The sequence below is a fragment of the Lupinus angustifolius genome, unplaced genomic scaffold (assembly GCF_001865875.1).
Source record: "Lupinus angustifolius cultivar Tanjil unplaced genomic scaffold, LupAngTanjil_v1.0 Scaffold_5_123, whole genome shotgun sequence".
Taxonomy (NCBI): Eukaryota; Viridiplantae; Streptophyta; class Magnoliopsida; order Fabales; family Fabaceae; genus Lupinus; species Lupinus angustifolius.
The window spans coordinates 7,829-29,460 of record NW_017717335.1 but is presented as its reverse complement, the minus strand read 5'-3'; the positions used below and the strand labels follow the sequence as shown (position 1 = coordinate 29,460).

General features: G+C 34.0%; 1 protein-coding gene across 2 annotated transcripts; it reads left to right on the top strand.

The window, feature by feature from the left end:
* Positions 1 to 12,586: 12,586 nt before the first annotated feature.
* Positions 12,587 to 19,605, top strand: LOC109337333 (transcription initiation factor TFIID subunit 4b-like). 2 transcript variants are annotated; one of them, XM_019574291.1, is made up of 16 exons: positions 12,588 to 12,769; positions 13,682 to 13,752; positions 13,848 to 13,953; positions 14,509 to 15,047; positions 15,320 to 15,412; positions 15,519 to 16,169; positions 16,281 to 16,427; positions 16,641 to 16,747; positions 16,833 to 16,920; positions 17,026 to 17,161; positions 17,278 to 17,333; positions 17,410 to 17,466; positions 17,550 to 17,690; positions 17,828 to 17,887; positions 17,963 to 18,221; positions 18,927 to 19,605. In XM_019574291.1, exons 2-16 carry the CDS (start codon positions 13,714 to 13,716, stop codon positions 19,103 to 19,105), a joined length of 2,658 nt encoding a protein of 885 aa, XP_019429836.1. In that variant the 5' UTR covers positions 12,588 to 12,769; positions 13,682 to 13,713; the 3' UTR covers positions 19,106 to 19,605. The 2 variants fall into 2 exon arrangements, with proteins under 2 accessions (XP_019429835.1, XP_019429836.1); XM_019574290.1 differs by having other exon boundaries at positions 12,587 to 12,769; positions 15,519 to 16,427.
* The last annotated feature ends 2,027 nt before the right edge of the window (positions 19,606 to 21,632 follow it).

Genomic DNA, 21,632 nt, shown 5'->3' with positions numbered 1-21,632 from the left:
CAGGAATACAAGGGACTCGTCTCACCCAGACTCTCCCTCAAGACGCTGTTGGCGAATCACCGTCCAATCAGTGCCGTCCGTGCTTACATCACGGTGCTCTAAGTCATCCCGTCATGTCCTCTCCACTACTTCTTGGTCACAATGCAATGCATTTCTAGTCAGAGTCAAATGCAAATGTATTAATCAAACACATGATCGGCCCATCCTTAAGCCATCTCCCGACAAGGAATGCTTCTCGTGGGACCCGATAGTACGTCAATCATACATGCTCAAGGTAACATCTCAATCACTACAACTCATCACCGGACAATCCTGGACGCTCACATGACCAAGCCTGTTACGGTCGGTCGATCGTTGTTCAGTGATATCATGTATCCTTACTAGGGTACCCCCTAGTTCACGACCTCAAGTCGGATACTTGCCCAACAAGGCATAAACACAAACAATGCTTTCATACCTTTGCAAAGTCATGCTTCGCATCTAAGCCATGATCTCATTCCACAACTTTTATATCACAACACACCCTACCCGGGTTTATCACATTAGTCACAACATCATTTCATTTCAATCATTCCACATTGTCCCTCGCCAAAGCAGGGACTAGTCGCCCAAGCAATAATTCATTTTTAAAGCTCAAATAAACTGAAGCCTTCCTCGCACAAGCGAAGTACTATCGCCCAAGCGAGGCCTCTTCTCGCTCAAGCGAGACCTCTCTCGCTCAAGCGAGACCTCTCTCGCTCAAGCAAGACCTCTCTCGCTCAAGCAAGACCTCTCTCGCCCAAGCGAGGGAGTTCCAGGGGCTCATAAAAATCATGGGCATTCTCGCCCAAGCGAGACCTCTCCCTCCCAAGCAAGAGAGTTCCAGAAATTCATTAAAATCCTGGGCTTTCTCGCCCAAGCGAGGCCCTTGCTCGCCCAGGTGAGGCTTGCTTGCCCAAGCGAGGCTCTGTCGCCCAGGCGAGGGAGTTCCAGAACCAAAACTTCCCCTCGCCCAAGCGAGTCTGTGCTCGCCCAATCCTCGCCCAAGCGAGTCTGTGCTCGCCCAGGCAAGAGTTTCTCGCCCAGGCGACAGGGAGTTGGACATAATACCAATCTTGCCATTTTTGACAACCGAAACACATTCAAACATGGTTTTTCAAACACCTGCACCCAGAAAAGTTCCCAACAACATTCATATACAATATTCAACACATTTCATCAACAATCATTTATATTCAAAAGCGTTCAAACATAAAAATCTTGGGTTTCTTAAAATCCAAGTTAACTCCAAAACCTTTGAGATGGTTTAGGAGATCCGGGTGTCATATTCGGACACCACTATGTCACGATGTGTTCTCTCTCACCTTAATGAAGCGTGCTTTAATTCGTCAACAAAGGGTGGTTTGGTTTCAAGATTCGAACACCGAAATCTTCGTAACTACCAAAATAAAAATCCGTTAGTTTCCGATATTTCTAAAATCGTTACTAAAATACTTAAAATCATTTCTCTTTTTCCCATCATGATCGTACATCCATTTCATCCATCCGGTCCAACATCACGTGTTCTTTTCGAACACTGAAATCTTCGTAACTACCAAAATAACAATCCGTTAGTTTCCGATATTTCTAAGATCGTTACTATAATACTTAAAAAATCATTTCTCTTTTTCCCCATCGTGATCATACATCCTTTTCATCCATCCGGTCCAACATCACATGTTCTTGACCATCATTTTTCATCGAAAGTTTGTTCACGATTTCCATTCCTTTTTAAAGGTACGGTTTTTAGTAAAACTATGTATTCCAATTTAAGACGTTCTTTGATAATCTCACCACTTTAAAGTAAGTTATGCAAAGTATCATTTAAGAAATTTATGAGGCATCCATGTACTCATAAACCATAACATCCATTTTAACAAAAGTTTCTATTCTTCCAACTTGTTCCAAGCCATGGTTTAAGGCTAACAACAACTAGAAATACATACATTCTCATTTTTCCAAAACACTTCCTAAAGGTTCCTTTGATTTCATCATCATCCCCTTTGGCTAAAACAACCAAATACATGTAATAAAACATTATAACAACCCCATTAACACAAGTTGTTCATGGTTCCAACAAAATATTTTCATAAGTTCAAGAACATCACCATTTTTGGTTTGGAGGAGAAAATGAGTTAGAAAGCGTTTTAGAAAACTTCAATGGTTGAATATGTTCTTGACATACTCATGAACAACATACTTAAATCTCAGCAATATCTATTGGTTGAATGTTGAGAGATCAAGGATTGAAGATGGAAGAAATAAGGAGAAATGAGAGAAAAAGATGAAGAGAGGATTTTTACATTCTCTTGAAAATTTTGCAAATGAGAGAGTGTGAGGGTGAAGTGGGAAGTGTGGAGTGTTTAACAAGGGAAGGGAAATCAGATTTCCCTCTAGGAAATCATTACAAAATCTCCTAGGATGGCTAATGATGAGCTCATGGGTATTTGAGAAAGTGATGTGAGATTTGCTTTATGGAAGTCAAATCTCACATCCCAATACGAAAGGACCACTTCGCGGATAGTGCGATAAACATGCTCGATTATTATCGACCAATACTCGATCGGGTATTATAAATCGCCCGATTTTAATATCTGATTAGAATTTCGGATTTCGGCATACCGAGTGAAAAATATTTAGAAAATAGGTATGAGTGTACTCAGGGTCTATATTGACTCGAAATGAAATTACGAAGCCAACGGTGCAATAGGAATTCGATTCCGAGTTAGGGAACTCAAAAACCACTTTTTGAGCCGTACCGGGTGGGATTCGGCCCCGACAGTGGACCGAAACCGACTGTCTCCGAAAATCATGAAAATTTACCACCAAATTTGAAATAGAATTTCAAGACTAAAACTCAACTAGCGTTTCGTCTAATTCTTTACTGAAAATTCCCAGAAATTCATTTTCGAAAATATAATAAATAACAATATTAATAAAATCTTATAATTCCAAAATCGTAAAATTCGCGGTGTTACACTTCATGGAGATGAGTTTAGCCAAAAGGCTACTCGTCTCCGCTTTTTCATTCTTGGCAAATAATTGTTATATTTCTTCAAGGAACTTCCTTGCACCTTCACCCTCAGATATAGAGCCCCGAAACATATCTGGAATATAGTGTTTCATGATCATCAGGAACATTCGGTTAGAGCGTTCCCATTTCTCAATTTTAGCCTCATCGAGGTTTTTCGCAGTGGAAATGAATTTCTCAACACGAACTGCCAGATCCAAATCCATACAACCACAAATTATTTCAACGGCTTCCTTCCAGACCTTAAAGTTTGTCCCATTCAGCAATGAGATGTTACTGATTTGAGTAGGAAAATTTGTAGTATTGGTACAAGGCACTGAGCCCACATAACAACGAATTAATAACATGTTCAAATCTAAACAAACAAGTCATGTAATATATATAAAACTAGCAAATTACCCGTGCATTTGCACGGGCCGTAATTTTTGTCGCATGGTTAAGAATGTACATATTACATGTGCATTCACATGATTAAGAACATAGATGTTATCTTTGCATTCATATTGTTAAGAACAAACATGTGACTCATACATTTTAATGGTTCAAACACATATGTTACTCGTACATTCACATTGCTAAGAATACATATATTAATCGCACATTTGTATAGTTAAAACACACATGTTACACGTACATTCGCATTATTAAGATCACATGTTTCACCCATATTACTAATGCAAGTCCAATATTATAAAATGATTACATTTTTATCAGTAAAAGTATTGAACTTCAATGAACGACATTAATTATATTTCTCAGACAAAATAAAATATAACATTTTGAAACAGATTGAGGAAAAAAGTACATGAGTCTAAAGAATAGTGTCAACCTCCATGATGTTATATTTTAGTCAACTTTTATAATATGTTTTTTTTAATGAAATTGTACATAATTCATTATCAAAATATATATTCGTGATGAGCATTGTCTCAAATTTATATCCATAATGAGTATGACGTGAAATTAAGTAATCAAGAAATAAATATAAAATAAATCCATTCATTATCATAATCAAATCAAATCAAATATATTATTTTTAAGCCATAAATAAATTTTAGACAAATGTAACTCTTTTATTATCACAATAAAATTAATTCTAAAAAATATTACTCATTTAGGTAATTCTCTCTTTTCTTTGTGATATGAACAAATTAATAAATAAAAATATAAAAAAGTATTAATATACATAGTTGCAATAATAATAAAAAATAATCATATAATGGATATAATATTATTATTTTTAGCTCATTTATGATATCATAGCTCATTTATTGGTAATAGGATTGAATTCCTAATATTTAAGTTTTAAAAATAATTAAATAATATTAATTGAGAACATTTTAAGATCTATTTAAATAATTATAAGAATTACAAATGATTCTTTTGAAATAAATTTATTGTTTATCATTTTTCAAGCAGCAATGTAGAATATCAATAGAATTCATTATAAATTATGATATCATATCTCATTCTATTAATAATAACAATAAATTCCTACTACTTAAGTTTTAAACAATAATATTATTTGAGAATGTTTTAAGATCAACTAATTAAATACGTTATATTTAGCATTTTAAAATTTAAAAAAGATAGATGATATTAATTGAGAAAACTTTAAGATCTATTTAAATTATTATTATTAAACTATTATTTTTTAAGTGAAATAGAATACCAAAAAAATTCTTCATTAATTGTAATATAATAGCTCATTCTATTAATAATAATGGATTCATACTATTTAAGTTTTAAAAATGATTAAATGCTATTCATTGAGAAAAGTTTAACATCTACCATTTAAATGTGAAATTCCTACTTATTCCTTATAACATTTTAAAATTTAAAAAATGATTAGATGATATTTAGTGAGAATGTTTTAATAAGATTCAATTCCTACTATTTAAGTTATAAAAATAATTAAAAATATTATTTGAGAACGTTTTAAAATATATTTAAATAATTAGTATTAAAATGATTATTTTGAAATAAATTCATTGTCTATTATTTAAATGTGCAATTATTACATATCATATTTAGTGTTTTAAAATTTAAAAAATGATTAGATGATATTAATCAAGAATGTTTTGATAAGATTGAATTCCTACTATTTCAGTTTTAAAAATAATTAAATAATATTATTTGAAAATATCTCAAGATCTTTTTAAATAATTAGTATTAAAAATGATTATTTTGAAATACTGTAAGTTTGCAACATGTTAACAAAAAAAAATGTGAAAGCTAAATCGTATATATATATATATATATGAAAGACAGTAACAACAACAAAAATGGTAAACAACTAGATTCATATATATAAATCACAACAGTTATGTAACAATCAGATTGCGTAAATTCCTAAATCAAACCCTAAATTCCTAATCTTTATAACATAAAAGCGGAAGCATAATTCAATAATCCCCAAATTAAAATTAGGGTTCATACAAGATTTGGGAAAATACCCTTAATGGAAAATCATAAAAATTCAGAACCTACGCTATGATACTACTTGTTGGGAATTCCTTTAATTGGTGAAATATCAATCCTAGGATCTTGAATCTCATGATTCTCACACACATATATGAAACAAAGGGTGCAGTGTCATACCTGAATCCATGTTCCTGAATGTGCTCCTTTGATCTACGTTTCTGAAAGAGGTTTTGTGGTATGATGGTCTTCCTCAACCAAATCCTTGATTCCTCTTGGGACTTGCGTTTTCACTCTGATGGGGAGAGGAGAAAACTGAATTTGATTTGGTGTGTTGGAGACCATAACCTTCCTTATGCGTTAACTTATAGGGTTCCCATTATCCCCTATGGGTTAACCTGATGGGTATCCACCCATTAAGCCCATATATGTTATCAGCTTTTAAAAATCTAAGGGGTGTCAGTAATTAGATCACTTATAATGTAACCTTGAAAATAAATAGCGGATATCATTGTATCAAATATATGATGCCCACCTTAATTAGAAATTATAAATTTCTAACACCTGTCTCAAAGCAATTAAATGATTTGTAAGATGTGTAAACCTTTTTTGGAGATCAGGAATTTTTTTCTCCTGGTTTCATGCGGAACATCTCATACTCTTGGGATATAGTATTGAGTCTAGACCGCTTGACTTCTCCAGTTCCCTCGTGTGTGGTTTCTAGAGTGTCACACATTTCCTTTGTCGTTTTGCAATTAGACAATCTAAAGAATTCATCGATTCATGGGGCTGAACTGAGGATGTTTTTGGCCTTGAAGTCATATTGGACTTTCTTCTTATCATCATCGTTCCAAGTTGATTTAGGTTTCACTTCCCTTACACTATTAACTACTATAAAAGGTTCATAGGGTCCTTCCTCAATCGCATCCAAATTTCAAGGTCTTGATATTCTATAAAAACTTTCATCCTTATTTTCTAAAAGTTATAGCATTCTCCAACAAAACTTGGAGGGAGATTGATGTTGGAACTTTCTCCCAGAAAGGATCTAGAGGCTATCTAAAAATGTAGAGAATCTTTGGGAGTAACTTACCAAAACTAAGCTCTAGTTGCTATACTTGAAGTTATTAGATTATTGCTAGCATATGCATGTTCTTTGAATTTTCAATTATATCAAATGGACGTAAATATTGCATTTCTGAATGGTTATACTCAAGAAGAGGTATATGTTGAATAACCTCTAGGGTTCAAAGATTGTAAACATCCCTCTCATGAATATAAACTTAAAAAGCTCTCTATGGGTTAAAGCAAACTCCATGTGTTTGGTATGACCGTCTAACAAGCTTCTTACTTGATAAAGGCTTTACCAAAGGAAAGATCGATACTACATTTTTTTGATGATATTATTTTCGGTTCTACTAATGATCTTTTGTGTAGTGATTTTGGTAAAATGATGCAAGGGGAGTTTGAAATGTCAATGATGGAAAAGTTGAATTACTTTCTTGGACTATAAATCAAACAAATCAATAGTGGTTTCTTTGTTAGTCAATCCAAATATTGCAGGATCCGCTAAAGCGCTCTTTGAGATGAATGTTGCAAACCAATTGTCATTCCTATGAGTTCTAGAACATACATAGATACTGACAAAGCTAGAAAATGTGTTGATATTTCTAAGTATTGATGCATAAACTTAAACACAAAGGGGGAATATACAAGATAAATGGAACATACAAAGTAAATTATGTCAAATTCTATGAAATATGTTGATTTCATAAAAACTACAATTTCAAATGGTGTTGGTTTGACATTATAAAAAAAACGAGATTGTGAAGAATATCTTCCTCCTGACCTTGTCATGGTTTTGATGAAGACACCAAGAACACACAAAAATATTGAAAAAAGAAGAAGATATTGAAGACACAAGAAGATCAATCTTCAATTAGAGTCTAAGTCTCCAATAGATACTTCTATCCTTTACACTTTAATATAATTAGTATGCAATGCTCAAATAAAAGTGAAAAACTATTTTGAACTGAAAGTGAAAAATCTTAGACAAAGTTAAATAATTTTCAAAAAACTAAGTAACGAGTTACTTGACATGAGCAATAAGTTACTAGACCTAGGTAACAGATTACTTGAATTGTGTAACAGTGAGTAACATGTTACTAGGACTATGTAACAGATTACCTAACTGGGTAAAAAGTTACCTAATATTTTTTACACAGTGTAACTGATTACTGCCTTGTAGTAACCGATTAATTCTTAGACAAAGAGTTTGAGTAATCGATTACATCGTGGTGTAATCGATTACACAGAGCTGTTATAACCATATTTTCAAATCCAAACTAAACAACTTTCATTTAAACTCAATGGGTTTTATTTCAATCTTGTCCCAATTTCATGGAAAAATATATTGACAGATTGGAAGCCTATTTAAAGACATTAAAACTCTCATTTGAATTACACCTAATACACAAATTACTCACAACTTTCAAATACAATTCTCTACATTTTTATTGCAATTTTGTTCTAAACTTTCAGAATTTTCTGAAGTTGCTTCAAGTGCAAAGTTCTAAAGTTTTCATACTTAATTACTTTTAAAGAGCATTGTCTACTAAGTATATTGAGTCAGAGGATTGCAAGTTATAAAATTATTATATCTTGTAAATGCAATCATGCCACAAAATTCATTCTTCAAAACATATTGTAAACTTGTCAACACAAATGTATGGTGAAAAGGGGATAGAGAGTACTTGGAAATGTTGATTTTCAAGGGAGTTGTGTATTTGTAAGCGTGTAAGGTATAAGTAGTCTCGGGGAGGGAAATTGTAATTACAACTCAAGATATCTAGTAAAGAAATCTCTTATGTTGCAAGAGTATTGGACGTAATCTTCGGTGGACAATAAGGTGAACCAATATAAAAACTTTGTATTCTTTCTCTCTTATTTCTACTTTATCTCTCTCATTTTTGAATTAATTCTTTGTAATTTTTATGCAATAATTTTGCTGCATAAACACTTTAATATTATAACAGAAAAATTAACCATTGCCACATACAACTAATTTATCACTCACTTAGTTGTCATCTAACACAAAATGAAAAAAATAAATGCACATAACTATATGTAATCAATAAGTGACTTTTAATCATAATCATATATATCTAATCATAAGACTCAAATTTATTGTTTATACATATATAAGATATAATATAATGCAATATAATATAGGAGTTTGCTAAGTAAATCTCATTTTGTGAATGATAAGCTTAATATTATGCACCCAATCATTTTGGAGAGAAACATTCTCTTTAATTGTAGTCACATAAATGTGTTAACAATGTAATTTTAGTAAATTAATATTATTTAATAAAAAAACAATTACTCTCCCCTCCGCCTCCCTCAAATCTAGGGATAGCGATGTGCACGGGTAGTAGCTACCTACTACCTGTTTCAAAATAAGATAGTATTGCCCATACTCGTTCGTACCTGTATGGTACCAATGTACAAGTTTTTCGCGGATATTTTTGGGTGTTCGCTGGTATAACATGTACCCGCGAGTTTCCTATATTATAAAATAATTTTTAACTTCATACTTCTATTAAGTTTCAAATGACATGAAACTTAATTATTTTTTGCGCCTTTTGATTTGAATATTTGACAAAATTGCTAAATCTATTGGTGTTCTCTATTTGTATGATTTGTTATTCTCATTTCCTTACCATAAAATATATATTTTCTTTGCAAGACATGTGTATTTCTACACATGTAATAAAATTTGTAGGGTGTTTCACCGCCAAATTCAATAAAAGATGTAAACAAAGTAAAAAAGGTAAACAAAGTAAAATAAAAAGATGTATATAGTGCAATGAATGTTAGGATAATGTACTTTTTATTTTAATTAAATATAATATATTAATCATGTAAATAACGGGTACCCGCAGATACATGTACCATAATATCCATACCCTCCCGTATGTACTATAGGTATTTTTAAAAACCTGTTTGTAAAACCCGCGGTACCCGTTTGTTACCCGTACTTGTGCCCGTACAGGTTTTACCTGCGGGTACGGGTTTTTTTTGTCATCCTACTCAAATCTTTTTTTTACGGGTAGATATCTTTTGTCCCAAAAAGTGTACTACTCCATGTGCCACTATTTATGATTAATCAGAAAAATATTTAATTATTAATTTTTTAACTTAAATACATTTTTTCCCAAACAATCCCAAACAATGACACATATTTTGATACATTAGATGTGCTCCCTGTTATACTCACTATCCATCTTCCACAACGCCTCCCATCCAAATTCATTTATATCATCAATTTCATTGTCTCACTTATATGTTCTTTACAGCAAGAAATTTTCACATTAAGATTGGGAGGGAAGGATAGGATTTGACTAAGATTGAGGGGAGAGAAATTTGTTTTTGATATTTAATTTTTTAAAATTAATAGTGAGTTACTAAAATAACATTGTTAACATAGTTATATAAACAAAATGGTAGAACATTTCTGACAATTTATGGGTCACAAATATAATTCTATAATTGTGTTATGGCCATTATGTAATTAGCCAAAATATAAAATGATCTTATGTAATTAATTTGGTGGCTAAGGGCATATGTGTCATGAAATAATAATAAGTGTAGATACCTTCAGACAATTTCTGATCTTGATGAAGGGACTGAATCAAAATTATTGCAACTAAAGTAGTAACCACTACGGGGTTACTTTTATGAGTTATGGTCCCCATTTGTAGAGCAATGGGTTTTGGTTGAGTGGATGATGAGAATAAATGGAATTGTGAAGAGTTATCATATATAAGATAACTCTTCATCACACTTCCATAAGGGAATACTAAGGCAAACCATAAGGCAAGGGTCTCACATCAAACACACTCTCTTCTCTCTTGGCTTTCTCATTCCCCTCTAGAGAAACATAAGGAAAACTATTGGAGCTCTAACATCTGGAAGATCATCGCACCCTCATACCTTCGAGATTCTGGAAATGGCTCAACAAGGTATGTTCTTCATCTTCACCATGAACTCATTTGAGGTTTCTTCGGTCTGGACCATGGTTGTTCCATTTGGGTTTATGTATGGACATAAACATTAGGTTATGGGAACAAAGTCACGGTCATAAGGACTTCCGCGTTCAATCTATGGATTTCAGATGGAGATATTCTCCAACACAAAATTGAAGAGAGTATTTTTTGTCTACAATGATCCGGTACCAATGTTGTGAAACCTGAGACGGACGTCAAATCAGAATAGATTCCGTATTATGTTTAAACAGTTAAATCATCCGGTCAGACCGAATTATTTCATATATAATTAATATATTTATCTTTAATCTTTAATTATATATAAATAGAAAAGTTTATATAATTAATAATTATGTATAATTATATTGAAATAACATATCTTCATCTTTTTTGGACGGGAATAAACGAAAATATTAGAGTAGTGTTTCATTTTTTAAATTTTAATTTAACCGTCACTTATCGGGTTATTATGGTTTAACCGGGTTTAATACGGTCAGACTAAAATTTCTCCAATTCAAAGTGGTTCAACCTCACATTCGATTAAAACTACAAACTAAAACCATTTTTAAGTTCAGTCAGCGATCTAAACAGTTGGACTGTCCAATCCGGTTATCACAACCTGGTCCGGTACATGATGCTAACATTATCCTTCACAAAATTAGATTTGCTAACATTAGTAAACTTCATTTTGTGAATGATCATATGAGTATTATGCACCCAATCATTTTGGACAAAGACACTCTTTAGTTTTATTTACATAATTGTGTTAACAAGGTTATTATAGTAATTTAATATTAAATCATTTTTTTGTATTCTATTCAATAATACACCAACAAAATTTTAACAATAAAAGTGTTAAGTAATGCAATGTTATTAAAACCGGTTCGAACCGGCTGGTTTGACCGGAGAACCGGTCCCATAATCGGTACAAAATAAGTGTTGTGCCGGCTAAGCACCAAAACTGGTGTAAACCGGAGAAAAATCGGTGAACCGTGTCAAAACTGGTGAACCATGTCAAAACCGGTGAACCGGCCGGAATTTGATTGAACCGGCCGGTTCATATATGTAAGTTTAAAGAACCCCACAACATTAGTCAAGCTTTGGACTTAAATGGTGAAGAAATGGAACCTCAATATGAAACAACTTTGACTCTTTGGTGTTAAAGTTTTAAATATATAATATGTTTTGTAGACTGAGTTATGAACTTGCGTCATATGTTTGGAGTTTGTTAAGTAAGACTAGTACTTGTGGATTACTATTTGTATTTGTAATTTAGACTTTGGATTTATTAAAGTTGTTTGTTTATGAGAATTCTTACTTTGACTATAAATATGGATTATAAATTTGAGTATCTACATATTAGATAATTTTTGTTACAGGTTTACACATATATATAAGCATGTATGTCTGGTTTAACCGGTTTAAGCCCATGCGGTTTAATTACTGAATCACTGATTGAACCACTAAACCAGTACCATCACCGGTTTGATGACCAGTCCGGTTTTAATAACATTGAAGTAATGAGTAATGTCAATTTTAATAATTAGAAAAAAATATGAAAACGTATATTTTATATTTTCAATTGCAAGGTGACAATTATTATGTATAATTAATATTAATTTGGTTTGGAACAAAAAAATCAGACCCAATCGCTATAAATTTTCGAAAAATAATTCAACATGATCAAAACTATTTTGGTTTTTTTGCGATAATTTAGGATTGATATTCAGTTTTTTATGAGTCTGAATCTAAATAGCCTTAATGGTTATCTTTCTTTATTGATCATCAAACCAATCAGAATATTAATATAATAATATAACAATTAAATGATAGTTTATTAATTAAATTACTTACCAACAATGATATGAGTATAATATGTTATGCTCATGTGATAACATTTATTTATGAGTCCAATACATATGTATTGAGAGTATGAAGATTTATAATGATAATTAAAATGAAAGATAGATGATGCATCAACAATGTAATATAAATGTGGTTGTATATATCTTTTCTCTTTATTTATTTAATTCAAATAAATTCCAAGTGATTTGTTTAAACCCCCTCGTTGATCATCCCTTTCCCAGCTTCCTTTTTATTTCGTTCTCGATTCCCTTGGCGATCTCATAACCTCTTCCATTCAGCCAGGTTTTCGAAAGAATCGAAATTGGATCATTTTTTCGTTTTCACTTCCTTCCTTCGCTATCTCAACAACGACATTGGTTTTCTCACTACTCTTATTGCTCTCTCTCGGGTCAGTTGCTATTACTCAATCTATTTCATTTTTCATGTAACTGCTTTGCTTCCAAATCCAAATTCAATGTTACAATTTGATATTATTATGCTAGGCATGGTTTCTAAAGGTACTTAGGTTAGTAACCATACAAGGGGAAAGTGAAAGAAAGAATAAGAAAATGTGTGTGCTACGATGCTTTCTGAAATTTTGAAATGAAAACCGTTTTGCTTGTAAGGTGTCTAAAATTTTATTTACTGATATGTATTTGTTTAGATTTATATCATCCTTCTAAGCCTATGAACAACTCTATTGGCCACCCTAATAGAATCCTGTTAGATGTTTAACATGTATCGATTTGTGTTTGTCCCATTGGAAGGGGGTTGGGTCTTGTAAGCCATGTGATTCTATGTTAGATCCTAGAATGTAGGTAGAGGTAACCTAGTGGGGTTTATGGAGGGTAGATGTATGCAGCATTATCCCACAAGTGAAGAGGCTGTTTCTAGTATTTGAATGTGTGACCTCTTGGTTACAAGGGTATGTTTGCGAGTTGATTTTTGGAAGGAAAGGAAAGGAGAGAGAAGGCTTTTGAGGCATCTCACCAATGTATCTCATGACTCTCAAGCCTTCATTTTCTCTCCAAAACTCAACTCACATACAGTCCCTAGTAACCTTGCATTTATTTGCATTGAGGGGCAGTTGATGTTGGGGGCCGTCATTGGTTAAGTGTTTGAAAGCACCCGAGGAGATAACTTTTGTGACCTATCGGGTGTGGACATAATGTGGGAAAAGAAAGAAAAAACTACAAGTGGTCAGAATGCTTACATAGCCCAATACTTACGGCAGTGGTGATGCTATTTTCAGTTCATCTGTTTTCTTTATGAGCTAATGTATAGTGTGAAGAGAATTTCTGAACTCCTGTTTGTTAAATAGGGCATCCAAGATAACATTGTGGTGTAATTGCTATGGACCCATCTATTGTGAAGCTTCTTGAAGATGATGAGGTTTTGTTTCCTTTCATTATTTTCTTTGAAAAAAACATATGGTCTTATTGAATTGAGGGTTAACTTATTCTACCACCGTGTTTGAGTGTCCACAGGATGAAACAATGCATTCAGGGGTGGATCTGGAAGCCTTCCAGGCTGCTTTAAATAGAGATATCGGAGGAGATGCATCTGCTTCTCAGCCGTCTGGTTCAGACACTGGTATCCCTCCATTTTATACATAACTTTCTGAGTCCTGGTGATCAATCCTCTCTCTGATTCTAGTTATACATGATTTCTTTGTTATTGTATATTATTCTATTCAAATTCACAACTCCAACTAATATTTGAGTCTGTTGTATATATATAGAAAATCAAAATGATCAAAAGAAAGTTAATGTTTGATCACGGTGTTTGAACACTGAAGTATTTTTGGTTGTTGCTGAAAGTTAATTAGCAGTGTCTCAAGTTGATTTCTCCTTTTATCCATTGTGTTTTTTTTATTTCATTTTAACAAGTAGTAATTTTGAAAGTCCAGGATGTTCTGTAATTAAATATATGGAATCATGGACAAATCAAATTTCTGTTAAAATATCAAATTATCCTGATTCACTTTCTACAACAAAATATATGTGTGGCTAGAGATTTCTTGTCCCTTGCTGACTTGTAACTTTCTTGCTTGTTTTAGTTCTAATTGACTGTTGAGCCGTGTCATTTTTTATATGCTTGCCACTTTCTACATTGCACGTGCTTAGCATCCTATTATCATTGCTGCAGTTTTGTCTCAAGGAAGCAATAATACATTCAGTCAGACAATACAACAGTGGCCAACTTCCACCCTTGATAAACAAGCTGACAGTCAAAATCAAGAGCCTAAAATTGCACAGCAGCAAGAGCAACCTTCATCTGAGGCGGAGCTGAAGCAACATGTATCCCTTATGGAACAACCACAGCATGTTGCTTCTCAGGTTGTTAATAATCCTCCCTTTTCACAAAAACAATCTCAAGATGAATTTTACCAATCACAGAACGTACAAGTTTCCGTCCAAAATTCTCAAATGATTGGAATTCAAAGTTCTGGAAAAGATTCTGTCCATAATCATGAGGTAGTCCAAACACATAACCCCAGTAATGAATCTCAGTATGCGAAGTTGCAGCAGATCAGTAACCAACAGGATAGCTTCGCTGAGCAGCCAGGCAGCCAAATTAACCGTACTAATAGACAGGTACCATTTGGCCTGTTGCTACCCATCTTGATTCCCCAGCTTCCCAAAGACAGAGCCATGCAACTTCAAACTCTATTTACTAAATTGAAGGTGGGTTTCTTTCTCAAACAATCTCACTGATAGGTCTTGTGACTCCTTCTCTTATAATGTGCTATTAGAGTAATCTGGCTTATGCCTTAGACTTATAGTTTAGTGTAGTTAGAACTTAGATGTATTAGTGAATCATGGCTAAATAGTTTAGGAGCTAAGTTACTGATGTACTCAGCATTCAGCCTTCCATATATAATGACAGTCAGCTAAATCTTAATATTTTTGCTACTAATTTTCTGCTTTGTCGATTTTTTGTTTGTTTTCCATTCTAGAAAAATGAAATTCCGAAAGACAGTTTTGTGCGGCTTATGAAAGGGATTGTAGGGGACCAGATGCTTAGATTAGCATTAATAAACGTGCAACAGGTTGGTAGCAAACATGGTTTGTCTTGTGTTATGGATGGTTTTCATTAAAGCAGTTAAATATTGATGTCAAGTTTGTGCTAAATTTCATCCATTTCTGCTGTTATAGACAAGGCCCAACCAAGGACCTTCTGGGCAGCAACCTGATGAAAGGATGGCAGCTGTAGGTTCAGGTGCAAGACAATTTAATGATCCACATGCTTTAGCACAGCTGCATCAGAGAAGTATGAATGCGGCTGCAGATCAATCTCGTATGACTTCTTCGGCTGTCCAGAATGTGGGGGGCAATGCTAGAAAGTCTCAGGAATTGGATGCTAAAATAGAATCTCAAGGATCACAAACAAGCCAATTACCACCTTCCAGTTCCAACGCTGTTAGTCAAGAAACAGACAGATCATCAGTTCACATACAAGGGCTTACTAAGCAGCAGCAACAACATCTACATTTCTCTTCTGCACATGGAAGTAGTGGTGGTAATTATAACCCCTTTTCTGGTACAACCAGTAGTTCCATTTCATCTATCAACCCACAACTGCTTGGTTCACACTTGGGTAAAACTCCACATCAAAACACTGGTCAAAATCACTTAGGTGGGGCAACACAAGGTTTGAATGTCATCGGTATGCCAAAACTTCAACAGCAGAATTCTTTCAGTGGCCCCAAGAGGCTACCTGGTGGATCTGTGTCTTCCGCGGTAAATAATTCAGCACCCCAGCAAACTTCCAATGCTGGGCAACCATCAATAAACAAAGAACAAAAGGTGGGCATGTTGTCATCTGTTTCTTATGTGAAAAAGGAACCTAGTGACCTGTCTACAGAGCAGCAGCATAGGCTTAATTTGTCTAAATTGCATGGCTTGCATTCTGCTCAGATTGAACACGGTAGTGCTAATCAAGGAATTGTAAAGGATGAGTGTTCAAGAGGTCTTCCAGTCTCCACAAACATGCCACCGACAACATTCCAGCACAATTCTTCTGCTTCCTCGTCTGTAATGACCCAACCAGACCCTAGTGTCTCTGTAAGTTTGAGACCGATATAAATATCTTGTCTTAAGATACAATGGCTAATTTTTGTATGCACCAAATGGTGTCCAACTTTGTTTTTGTTTCATGGGCATTGTGCATTGTGCATCCCTTATTACTTCGTTATATTGTATGCTTATCCAATGTAAATTGTTGATGCATAATTTCCTTCCCTTCTCCCCCTCTGAATCTGATTTGTTAGCTTTCAGATCCCATCAAACACTTCTGGGATTATGGCAAGAACACCTTTGAAAAAGCCTTCTCCTGCCCAGAAGAAACCGCTTGAAGCACTTGGTTCCTCACCTCCTCCTCCAAGGTGATGTCTTGTTGTTCTTTTTATTTTATTTTATTTTATTTCTAACTCATTTTGATAAATGCTTAATGTGCATGTTATCCTACAGTAAGAAACAAAAAACATCTGGGGGATCTGTAGAACAAAGCATTGAGCAGCTTAATGATGTCACCGCTGTTAGTGGAGTTGATCTCAGGGTATGATACTTTGTCATGTTGGACTATGCCAGAGAGCTCAATGAGTAGGGAATGTGTACTCTTTTATTTCAAAATCTGAAGTTTCTACATTTTTCTCTTTTACAGGAAGAGGAAGAGCAGTTATTTTCAGGGCCCAAGGAGGACAGTCGAGTTTCAGAAGCATCTCGAAGAGCTGTGCAAGAAGAAGAGGAAAAGCTGATTTTTCAGAGAACTCAATTGAATAAAAAACTAGTCGAGATTTGTTAGTGTCCTTTTCTTGCCATACCTCTGTCCATCTGTTTTATTTCATTCCTTTTGATCTTTAGTTATGTACTAGGCACCCAACCTTACAGCTGTTCAATGTTGTTACTCTGGCAGTGGTCAAGTATGGCTTGAAGGGTATTGGCAATGATGTAGAGAGATGCTTGTCACAGGTGAGATTTAGGCTAATTTTTACTTTTCATTTCATTAGGGTTGCATTTATTCTTATAACTAAAAGTAAATGTTCAGTGTGTGGAAGAAAGAATGCGTGGACTAATAAGTAACCTGATTAGACTGTCAAAACAGGTCAGTTGTTTTTTCTCGCTGCTTGCATGAATAATCTTTCATAATTGCATAAAATTTCTTACACGCATGAATTTTCCTATCAGCGGGTTGATTTTGAGAAGACAAGACACCGGACTGTTGTTACCTCAGATGTTCGGCAGCAAATCATGATAGTAAATAGAAAACTAAGGGAAGAGTGGGAGAAAAAACAGGCAGAAGAAGAGAAGCTTCGAAAAATTAATGATGTGAGCTCTACGTCTTGAATGTCTTGAGTTACAAGATAAAAGCCTTGTTCATGCACATTTCATCTGGGTGTTGCCAGTTTGCATTTCAAACGTGTGTGCCTATCATATAATCTCTGTAATGCTATTTTCCACTATAGGTTGAGAACACTACTGGAGTTGATGGTGACAAGGATGACGGTCGTACTAAATCAACAAAGGTATTCATCTCATTCTTATATTTCATCTTTATATACATAGAACAACTTTTCGTTGATTTATATAATATGCTGCAGGTGAACAAGGAAGAGGATGAAAAGATGAGGACAAATGCTGCAAATGTTGCTGCCCGCGCTGCTGTTGGGGGAGATGACATGCTGTCCAAATGGCAACTTATGGCTGAGCAAGCCAGGCAGAAACGTGAAGGGGGCACAGACCTGTCATCTGGTTCTCAAACAGCTAAAGATATGAACCGCAAATCTTCATCAGCATTTGGAAGAAGTATGAACGATAATCAAGAAGGGGATAAAAAAGGTCCAACTATAACATCTTCAGGTGAGTTTAGCTAAAGCTGTCCAGCCATCATTTCAGTTGTGAAAGGAATGAACTGCAAGAAAGCAGTCAGTTATATATATAGGGAGCGATTCAAGTGAGAAAAGTTCTGATATAATAATTCTGAGAATAATAAATTTGGGCCTTACAACCGACCAGGGATAGTTAGGATTAAAAGTTAGTTATTGGACACATGATAATCATGTGCATGTATCTTTTAATCTTGATCATTCAAATAAGATCCAATGGTTTATATTAGTTATTCTCATTTCTCATAATAGTGCACCGTTCTACGTAAATGCTTACCTTAATTTATGGATTAAAAAGGTTTGAGAATAAATATGACCGAAAGATGTAGAATCCATTAGAATATCTCACATTAACACAGAATGAAATAACTAATATATATGTTTTGCTTAATATTCAACTTTCTTATGGGTGAAGGGGGTGGGGGTCTGAAAATGTTCTCTAAATGTTGAATTTTCTTCTCTTCCCAACTTCTTTGGGGCGTTATCATGCTCCCTGATCACCTGCCTTGCCTATTGTTGTGTTGCATACAATTACTAAGTGCTCTATTTTTCCAACAAAATTGCTTCAAAGAACACTGTATACAAAGGTTACAGTGTTGGTTATCAGTTTTAGTCAGTGACTTTTTGATTGTTTGTGCTACTTTATCATTGCGATTTTGCTCTTTTGAATTTCCAACAGGGGCTGCTAGAAAACATGGCAAAAGTCATGCTCTCGCATCTCAAACTCGGGTAGCTCGAAGCATCTCTGTCAAGGATGTAATAGGAGTCCTGGAGAGGGAACCCCAGATGTCCAAGTCACCACTCATACATCGCTTGTATGAGAAAATTCATTCTGATGCCCCAGCTGAACAAGGATAAAGTAAGCACCCAAGTATTCTTACTTTTGTAATTTTACTGCTTAAACCTATTATGTTCTTACCAACTGAAATGGAAAGGTTTCCTCAAATTGGGAAGTTTGCCTGCTAAAATTGGTTTGCTCCCGTATTCATGATCATTTTGTGAGGAGTTTGCTTGCTTTTTAGACATTAGATTTTATCAGGTCCGAACGTGAAATCGATGAAGAACCATACTCAACCAGAAAAGTTGGTTCGGTTTTAAATTTGTGAAACTGTTGTAGAATGGTAAAATTCTATTTCCCATTTTTTGAAACTTCAAAAACTCAACTGAACCATATAGTCTACAATTATTATTATTTAGCATATAATTATTATCAAGTTATGAACTGATTGGTTACCTGTTGTTTGTTAGAGTTTCAACTTACTATTATGTTGATACTTATGCCATTTGATAATTATCTTGTAAAACATGTCAAGTATAGTTGCAAAACATTTTAGTAGAGAGTTTGACTTGTTATACAATGCATTATTTTGTCAATGTGGAAATTGATGCTACTACTATAAGTGCATACTTGGCTCCATCCGAGTTTAAGTTTGTTGTTAAACTGGTTTTGAGCCAAGTCTATAGTTGTATACATTTGTAAACAGTTTTTTTCGCTTGGTAAGATAAGGTTGTGCACATGTATACTTGGCTCCATCTGAGTTTAAGTTTGTTGTTAAACTGGTTTTGAGCCAAGTCTGTAGTCGTATACATTTGGAAACAGTTTTTTTCGTTTGCTAAGATAAGGTTGTGTACATTTACTCTTTCAGACCCCATTAGATGATAACCTTATACACTAGGCTGGTTTTTCTATGTAGCCGTATAGAGTTGTAAGTTTAGCCTATAGAAAGTATCATTCTTTTTTGGTCAGGTCTCAAATTTCATGCTCGAGAAACGACTTTCCTTGCAGAGACTGCAACTTCTTTTCCCAATTCTTTCAGCGGCTAAATTTTTGACCAAACCACTCTGCTACACAATGCAAGTTCTTATGGAGAGGGGGGTGCAATGAATTGTAGCTTTGCAACGTTTGAAAATGCTATCAGAGCATGGTGAACACTTTTTTGATCAGATTAATCAGTTAATGGAATCTCAACTTGGGAAGTTCATGGGTTGTAGATAAATAGTGCCCATCATTGAAGTTCCTGATTAATATATTATAGGCACATACTCATGTGCATTAGGTAACTATTACCTACTTGTGCATCATTACCTGTTACCTACTCATGTGCGTTAAGTTTTAGATGGACCTAAATTTAGGTTAATGATGAAATAGAGGATGATGGGTATCTATTAACTTGACTCATTTAGTAAACTATTTTGGCTGAGTTCAAATCTTAGCGTAATCACTTTTATTTAGTGACAACTTAAGCATGTTGTTTTAAGTTTTTTTGGGTACTAGTGTTACTATCAAGGGTATTCCCTCACCTTTTTAGGTAAGAAACTAATTCATTTGGGGTGTGTGACTGCCCATTCCAACAAATGTCGCTACTAAGAATCGAACTTTTTGATGTTTTGGTTATCTTGGGAATTTAGTGAGGCTTCGGTTTAAGTTTGATATTATGATTTGTGGCAATTGGCAACACAGTAAAGTGTCGTATTAAACGGACAAAATTAAATAGGCATAAACTGACATGACCACCAAGGATGACAACATTTTTGAGGGATGTTTTGGTTGAAAAATAACATTCTCATTATTTAGTAAAACAACATAACTCATTTAAACAATGATATTTGTCTTTCATCTGCACCCCTACAAGCATAATTTTTTGCTAAATTGATCAACAAGATAATAATCATTAGCAGCACGATTAAGCACCTAAGTAAGTACTTCTTCTAATGTTTTTTACATGCACATGAATCTCTATTGCTCGGGACCTTATACTTAAGTGACTAAAATGTCTTTCACTTATAGTAATATACATTATTCACATATATCATTTTATTAGCAAAATAATGAATGATATATTGCTATTTTTGAAGTTATCGAACACATTTTTTATTTTAAATTAGACAAGATTGAAAGTTGTCAAGTCAATTTAGAATGTCTGTTAGGTTATTAAGATGTATAAACTAAGTGTTACAGCCAATTAAAATTTTATTTCCAGAATGGAGTTCGACATGTATTGTAGAAGAGTTAGAATCATACACTAATATACTTCTATAAGGAGTGAAGTCTTCTTTCATAGCATTTAGACAATATTTTTTTGTCATCCAACAAAATTCCTGAGCATAGTTTTTTCGTGGCTTTCCAAAGTGTCTTTATGTGGATTAGGTAAGAGATTAATATCTTAGGTTTGTGAATTAAGTTTTGGAGAGTAAGGAAGGGAAAATAAAGATTTTATAGACATCCCACAAGTGAGTTAAGATCATCTCCATTATTGGAGAGACAATTGCATCAAAAAGCAAAGAAAAAATACAATATTCAATGATATATTTACCCTTCTAATTATAATGAAATGACACTATTACCATTAAAAACAAAAGAAAATATATATACTTGTTTCTCCAT